We start from the raw sequence: 8,510 nt of genomic DNA, 5'->3' as shown, positions 1-8,510 counted from the left end.
ATATTATATTATATTATATTATATTATATTATATTATATTATATTATGGTCTATAGGAGTGACCCTAGCTGAGACGTCTAGCAGGAAGGGATATAGAGACTGAAGTTGCCACTTCCTGTAGCGAGGTGGGACTTCCAGTGGAGGAACAGGAACACCAAACCACCCATAAAACTTTTGACCCTAAAATTGTTTTACCTACAAGAAGTGTAGGGATAAAGATTGAATGAAGATTGAGGAAATGGCAAACCAATGACTGGCCCAACTTGAGACCTACTTTATGGAAGGGAGAGAGCAAACCCCTGTCACTATTAATGTTACTCTGCTATTCTTGCAGATAGGAGCCTAGCATGACTATCTTCTGAGAGGCTTCATCCAGCAGCTGATGAAAATAGATGCAGAGTCCTACTGCCAAACAAAAGGCTAAGCTCAGGGAGTTTTGTGAATGAATGGGAGGAAAGATTGAGGGAGCCAGAGGGGTCAAGGACACTACAAGAAGACCCTTAGAGTAAACCAACCTGAGACCATGGGGGCAATCAGAGACTAAACCACCAACCAAAGAACATGCATGGGCTGGATCTATATGTTTTACACAAATGTAGTAGATGTGCAACTTGGTCAAAATGTGGGTCCCTTAACAATGGGAGTAGGGTCTGTCTCTGACTCTGTTACTTGCCTTTGAATCACTTTCCCCTAGCTGGGATGCATTTTCAAACCTCAGTGGAAGAGGATGTACTTAGTCCTGCTGCAACTTAAGATGCCAGGATGGGTTGGTACCCTTGGAGGGCCTCCTCTTCTCTGAGAAGAAGGTTATGGGGTGTTAGAGAGAAGGGGCATGGGGGAGGGACTGGAAGGAAAGGAGTAAGGAGGCTGGGATCAGGCTGTAAAATGATTAAAATATAAATACATGGGAAAAAGGATTAACAACAACATTATTTATATAAATTGTATAAAATTGGGTTTGACATTTATTTCTGCTTCAAGACATCAAGGCCACACATCTATCCCTTGGGACTAAAGGAGCGTGTATCTTGCTTACAAAAACTCCTGTCTAATTTCATCAAATGTCATCTCAGTGAAAAAAAATAAAAGAAATATTGACAGGGGTTGGGATTGGTAATATAATTAAAACCTAACAGAAATGACAATAAAATCTTACAAAAAGGAAATATATAGAATCAGTATGAATGAGTGAAAAAAGAAAAATATTTCTACTACAGAGAGTAATAACTGTGTTATGATTTGAACTTGAAATCTTCCTCAAAGGGTCATGTGACTCCTGACAGTAGTTTGGGAAGTGACAAAACCATACAAGGTGGGTCTAGCTGGAGGTGGTATGTAACTGGGGTCCTCTTTTGAAGGCTATCCTGTCTTTGGTACCTTCCTGACTCTGTTTACAAGACACCAGGAGGTTTCCAACTCTGAGATACCAAGTTCTCACCACCATGGCATTCTCCCTGACTTCAGGCCCCAAGCACTGAAGCCAGCCAACCTTTGACCAAAACATCTAAAACTATAGATCAAAGTAAATCCTTCTCCCCTTGAACTCTTTCTCCCAAGTATTTGTCACAGTGACCAAAGAGCCTAACACAGAAGAAGAAAATAAACTGAAAGCACAGACGCTAGAATCTGAAATTGTTGAAACATGTTCTTCCCTCTTCATCACCATGCCTAGAGGCTATGACACCTCCCTGGAGGTGGTAGTGGTGGTGCTGTTAGTGATAACGACAGCTGTTCCTAAAATCATCTCTATATTTTGTGGTCCTGAGTGGGTTGCCTAAAACCCCCTCACCTATCTTTTGCCCTCTTTCAGTTCCAGAACTCATTGATGGGAAGACATTCACAGCAACTGTGGTGGGTTTGAACCCCTGGGTTGAGTATGAATTCCGCATTGTTGCAGCTAACGTGATTGGCATTGGGGAACCCAGCCGGCCCTCAGAGAAACGGAGGACAGAAGAGGCCCGTGAGTGCCACTCAAGATATGCATTGTCTGTTCTGGCAGTTTCCATGCGGTGGTTCTCAACCTCGGGGTCTAATGACGCTTTCACAGGAGTCATCTAAGACCATTGGAAAACACAGATGTTTACATTATGATATTATGTGCTATGATACTGTGATATTACGTTATCATAGAAGTACCAAAATTACAGCTATGAAGTAGCAACAAAAATAATGTTTTGGTTGATGGTCACCAAAACATGAGGAACTGTATTAAAGGGTCATAGCATCAATCAGGAAGGTTGAGAACCACTGCCTTAAGGAGAAGCCTTGACTTCTTCCTGCTCATTAGCTTCAGTGAGCTCTATATTTACATACTTCTCCCTTAAAGGATCATAAGAATGATATACCAGGCCAGTAGAATTTCAGCCATGATGGTGGTGAGCTTTAATCAAGTTCTCAGTCCTCTTTATTGAGGCCTCTGGTATGGCAAGAAACAGTATGGTACCTCTGCTTAATTCTTTCAAAAATCAGCTCTTTTTTCTTTGGTTCATGTGTCAGGGAAAAAAAAATCACAGGTGGTTAGGGAACATTTCCTCAGAAATCTTTGCTAGCGTTTTCTTAGGTCATAAACCATTGCCACAGGTAAAGAATGCATATAGCTTGCATGATGAACACAGGATGCAGGTAATGTACACTCAGCTGGGCCAGATTATGCTTTTAGAAAATGGGAGACCCTGTTGTGCAGTCTCTATAATAGAGTCTCCAGCTATGAAAGTAACAATGATTTGTAAAAGCATAGCCAAGATTCTAAAGAGACCAGCAGTTTTGCCTTATTCGTGGAATTGATGAAAAAAAGAATCCATCTAGGGATGTACTATTGACTTAACCAATGGTATATACCAACTCACCAGCTGCAGTCCCCAGCTAGATATTTAAAGGCTCTGCCTGGAATCCTTCATTTATGTGAAGGCATGACTAATCCTGTGCTCTCTTCTCCCATCTTCAAAACTACAACTCAATTCCACCCTGTAATCTTGAGAAGGAAGTGAGTCTGATTTCCCCTCTTTTACAGAGAAAACTGGGGATCAGAGAGGTTAAGCACATTGAGCCAGGGGTCAACCTATGTCCACCACTTCCTTCAACAGCCAGCTCAAAGCTCACCTTCTTCTGAGAAGCCATTAGCCCAGCACTCCTCTGAGCAACCTGCTACTCCAGAACACCACTGCTCTTCTCCATTCAGTCTGCGACATCATTGAGTGTTGTCCAAGATTGTCTGTGATACTTTGCATGTGCTCTCTCACTCCCACTAGATTGTAAGCTCCACGTGGGCACAGTTTGTCCTGTTTTTCCTTTGTGTTACCGCCACATGCTTAATAAATGTCTAACCAAGCATGAGGACAGATTTTTCCAGTCTTTTCTTCCTCTGTGGAGCTCCTAGGTCTTTAGGGATGGAGCTAAACAATCGGTCAATAGTACCTGGCAATGTGTATACCCAGTTGAACCAGAAACAGGTAATTAATAGAAATTTTCTTGGGATATTTTGCTCCTTCAAGCCAGAACAGTGTTGCCTTGTGGTTGTTACCTGATATCCAAAGACAAAGGGACACGTGTCCAAGTGCTCACAAATAGTGAGCCACCCCACCTGGGCAACCTTCCTGCCCCCCATTTGCCATAAGCACCTGAAGTAACCTAGTTTCTCTCTTGTCTCCTGCAGTCCCGGAAGTCACACCAGCTAATGTCAGCGGTGGTGGAGGCAGCAAGTCGGAACTGGTTATAACCTGGGAGGTAAATCCATTACAGAACCAAATGGACCCACATGCCTGGGCTGTTTTGTTATTTTCTTCCATATGACAGGAAGCCAGGAACTGCCCCCCTATGTTTCCAATGTTTCCAAGAAATCTATTAATGGCTATCAGGAAGTGAGGGTGCCTGGCTACCCAGTGTTGAAGCAAGTTTTATTTTGACTGCTCACAGGAAAAGCAATCATGAAAGAGGAGATAATGCAAACTAAAAATAATAATAATAATAATAATAATAATAATAATAATAATAATAAGGAAGTTTTGTTCAGAGAAAACCAGTATTTTTTTTCTTTCTGTATTGCTGCATGGCCAATTGATTTAAAACATCTGCCAGCTATAGATTGAGTGTCCCAGAACAATTTCCTGGCAGTTGGTTTTGCTGCTGGGTTGTGAGGTATTTCTTTAAACAACCTGGAGGAAAGTTAGTCACCAATTTATTAAAAATTGATTTTGAGAGAGGAGGTGGGAGCTTCAAAAGGGGTTTGAAATGTGTTCCGAAGATTTTAGACAATGTCCCCTGGAATAAAAAGCCTTTCATTTACCCAGAGCCCCAGCAGGGAGAGGAAAGAAATCTCTCCCTCCCAGCTGAGCTCAGAGTCTCTCCTGAGGAGCAGGATCTTACCTGAGCAGAGATGCCCCTCTTCTGTGAGTTCTTTTGTCTATTTAGCACTGAAGGAAAATTACTGGATGGTGCCATGGTGGAAGAGTTGGGTGTTTTGTTTTGTTTTGTTTTGTTTTGTTTTAGGAAATCATCTGTGTGGTTAATTGACCATCATCTGTAGCTTTTTCAGAGTTGACTCTACCTCCCCAGAGCCCAGCTCTCCATAACAGACCTTCATTTCCTTTTTCGAGGTTGTTATTTCTCTGGTAAACACATGAATATCTTTGGACAGGTTAGAGGATTACCCTAAGTTCAAAAGATTGTTGAAAATAACACTGAGTCTAAAGTGGTGAGGGGAATACTCTCAAATATTTGAGTCAGTTGAGGCAGGAATTGGGGCATACCCTTTAATATTTGAATCAAACTACTGTGCTTTCTGAGTGCTACCTCCCTCCCTCCCCAGACAGTACCAGAGGAATTACAGAACGGCAGAGGCTTTGGTTACGTGGTAGCCTTCCGGCCACATGGCAAACTGATCTGGATGCTCACAGTGCTGGCTTCAGCAGATGCCTCCAGATACGTGTTCAGGAATGAGAGCGTCCGCCCGTTCTCTCCCTTTGAGGTCAAAGTGGGTGTCTTCAATAACAAAGGAGAAGGCCCTTTCAGTCCCACTACATTGGTGTACTCTGCTGAAGAAGGTATGGTTCATACTATCTTGATAGTTATTCAGTTCTCAAATGGTGTTTCTTTCAGTGTGTACAATCAATTTAGAGGACAAAATACATTCAAGTCAAAGGCATATTCTCATTAGAGACAGGTATACTATAAAAACATTGGTTCCCTGATTACCATACATACTCTCTCTTCTTTCCCTCTCTCTCTGTCTCTCTGTCTCTCTGTCTGTCTCTCTGTCTCACACACACAGAGAATTGCTGACCACGAAAGCTGTGGCTAAACTTGCTTTTGGGTCACTTTAATTCCACTTACCTGCATTGTAGACCGTTGTAAAACTTCGTAAATGTCTTTTTGAACCATCCCCTTATACATTAAAATTGTTCTTCTGGGGGAGATGTTATGTGTCTCACAAGAATTAAGGATATATGACTATGGGTTTTGTTTTTTGTTTGTTTGTTTGTTTTGTTTTTACCTTCTAACCACATTTCTAGGAGCCTGTTGTGATGAAGCCAACCAAGTAGTAAATTTTTCTGACTTTATTTCCAGAACCCACCAAGCCACCAGCTAGTATCTTTGCTAGGAGTCTTTCTGCAACGGATATTGAAGTTTTCTGGGCCTCCCCTATTGGGAAGAATAGAGGACGGATTCAAGGTTATGAGGTAAGCTAGAGAGACCTGTGCATTTGATCTATATCTGGTCAATTGTTGAGATCTCTAAGACATACTCGCTGGTGGGAAAAGACCCACATTGCCTTACACAGGTATCTGTTCTAGACACCTGGCCCTACCATACCATCAATGATAGAAGCATTAACGAAGCTGCTGTGATTCTTTATCTTTATTCTTTATCTATGTTTATGCTCAAGGTTAGTATTGTATTTCCATGTGTATATGTGTATGTATATAAACCTAAAGATTTATAATATAATTGGCAAAATGAGAATAACCATGATATGCCCATGGGGATAGAGAGATGAATTCAGAAGTCAGGAGTGTTTACTGCTTTTGTAGAGTTCAGTTTCCAGCATCCGTGATGGGCAAATCAACAACTGCCTGTAACTACAGCTCCAGGGGATTTGATGCACTCCTCTGGCCTCTGTGGTTGCCTGCTTTCACATGTACACACACACACACACACACACATACACAGACACACACACAATTTTTAAAAAGTAAAATATATATTTAAATATATTTTTTAAAATCTTATATGCTCAGAATCACCTGAACTCAAAACAAAGGTGGGAAAATAAGAGAAATACCAGACTGGTTATCTCAGTCTGGTATAAGACAAAAAAAAAAAAAGACAAAATTTTTTTTTCTTACTCTGGATAATTTTGCAGGTCAAATGGATCTCCTTGTTCTAAAAGCTGTGTCCATGAATTAACATAGAAATTTAACTCCACTGTAAGAACCTGCATAACTGTATTATTACCTGATGACATTGGAAAAGTCCCCAGTGGGTATGATTTCCAAGGTCTTTCTTTTTAAATCTTCAGGTAAAATATTGGAGACATGATGACAAGGAAGAAAATGCTAGAAAAATACGAACAGTTGGAAATCAGACATCTACAAAAATCACCAACTTGAAAGGGAGTGCGCTGTATCACTTATCTGTCAAGGCATATAACTCAGCTGGGACAGGACCCTCCAGTGCAACAGTCAATGTCACGACCAGGAAGCCACGTAAGGACAGGGTTGCTCAGAAATATTTTGGGGATTCATCAAATATACTCCAAGTTCATTACCTATCCCCACCTCCCAGTGTTCATTTGCATACTAATTGGTATCATTATATGGATTCAAATGCACCTTAGCATTTTAACTGAACCTTTTAGAATACCATGCCAAATTCATTGCTCCGGAGGACAGAAAGATAAATGTTTTTCTCCTCACTGGGAAGGACTACTTCTTTTAGCTATAAATGGTAGGCGACCAACTGAATCTTTTTCCATTTGCAATGCTGTATCTCGTCAGATTTCAGTGACCTTGAAGACACATATTAGTGCAATCGCCCATTAAATTGCCTCTACTCTTGAATTCTAGTAAGGGGATATTCCTCAGAATCCATTGAGATTTAATAATCTGTGACTTCGTCTATCTTAATTTTTTTTTTTTTATAGCACCAAGCCAACCCCCCGGAAACATCATATGGAATTCATCAGACTCCAAAATTATCCTGAACTGGGATCAAGTGAAGGCCCTGGATAATGAGTCAGAAGTAAAAGGCTACAAAGTGGGTAATTTCTTCTTGCAAGGACACCTCATCCTACTGTTAGCAAGGGGTCTGACATGCAGCCGAGGCTCTCTTCTCACTCTGCCCTGCGGCTGAGCCCCTGCTGAATGCTTCCCATTCAGGAAGCTAGCCTCAAAAGTGGATTCATGTAACTTTTCTATGTGCCCCCTCTTAACTTTTCAGGACTTAGGTAATCACTTGGGTGAGCTAGTCTTTTTATTTCTCTCACAAATAACAGATAATAAGCTCAGAAAAGAAAAGACAGGCTTAATTTGGTTCACTCTTGGGGAGGTTTCAGCCCATGTTCTGCCAGGGAATGTTGTATATGGTGGCCAGGAAGCAGAGGGAGATAGAGAGACAGATAGACAGAGAGACTAGGAGACTAGGTCTCCATTCTGCAATCCTCTGCAAGAGCACTCAGAAAATCCAGCCCTTGTAGGTTCCACCGTCTCCCCTTAACACTGCAGGCTGGAGAGTAATCCTTTAACTTATAGACCTCTGGCAAACACACAAGCTAAAACTTCATGTTTTGGGTTTGCGTAACCTAGGTGTTGCAGTAAATAAAAAGTGGGCTATATAATGTTTGTTATTAGCCCTAAGATTATCATGGCATATTATTTAACTATCACAAATAATAAGACACAGACACCTGTTAGATTTATAATTGCCTTATTTACCTTGGGCCTGGCAGATACTTCACTTACACTGTCTCAATAACCTCACCATCTGTCTCTCAGCCCCCACTCAATGCTATCCACCTTAATCCTCCTCATCTGGTCTACCTTCCACATAGATTCCCATGGTACTTGCTTGAATTTTTCATCTGGGCCTTTTCATGCCATTATTGGAGTCCTTTCTCTTGGCCTGCATGGTTATTTCTCCATGCTAACCCATCACGGCATCCTCTCTTCCTGACAATCTGTCTCTTGTGATTCTCCTGGTTCTTCCTTCCTCAAAAGCCACGCCTACCCCATTCTGCCTTGCCCAAGTATATGCCATTTAATGAACCAATCAAGAATAATGTTTTAGGCAGGTATTCACAAACAGGGATGCACTAACCAGATCTTGAGGGGCCAGTAATTAGCATTAGACCAACCTCCAAAACCTAGATAGGAAATGATTAAGGAGTTTGTGGTTGGGACTCTCTAACTGCCTTCCCCCAAATCAGCCCTTTTACCATTTTCTTTTGGCAGGCTGGCTTTATTGTTATCTCGTGTGTGTGTGTGTGTGTGTGTGTGTGTGTGTGTGTGTGTGTGTGT

The 8,510-nt window shown here is 41.5% G+C and overlaps 1 protein-coding gene across 3 annotated transcripts in view; it reads left to right on the top strand.

The window, feature by feature from the left end:
* LOC129692233 (contactin-4) overlaps window positions 1–8,510 on the top strand; it is a 1,033,094-nt gene that overhangs the window by 1,013,814 nt on the left and 10,770 nt on the right. For all 3 annotated transcript variants that reach the window (XM_055628516.1, XM_055628514.1, XM_055628515.1), the window contains 6 exons: window positions 1,811–1,960; window positions 3,653–3,723; window positions 4,805–5,039; window positions 5,563–5,675; window positions 6,515–6,701; window positions 7,139–7,251. In XM_055628516.1, coding sequence (XP_055484491.1) covers window positions 1,811–1,960; window positions 3,653–3,723; window positions 4,805–5,039; window positions 5,563–5,675; window positions 6,515–6,701; window positions 7,139–7,251 — 869 coding nt within the window. The remainder of the gene's footprint in view (window positions 1–1,810; window positions 1,961–3,652; window positions 3,724–4,804; window positions 5,040–5,562; window positions 5,676–6,514; window positions 6,702–7,138; window positions 7,252–8,510) is intronic.

This window comes from Psammomys obesus, unplaced genomic scaffold, assembly GCF_907164565.1.
Source record: "Psammomys obesus unplaced genomic scaffold, mPsaObe1.curated_primary_1811, whole genome shotgun sequence".
Classification (NCBI taxonomy): Eukaryota; Metazoa; Chordata; class Mammalia; order Rodentia; family Muridae; genus Psammomys; species Psammomys obesus.
This window is presented reverse-complemented; position numbering and strand designations above follow the sequence as displayed.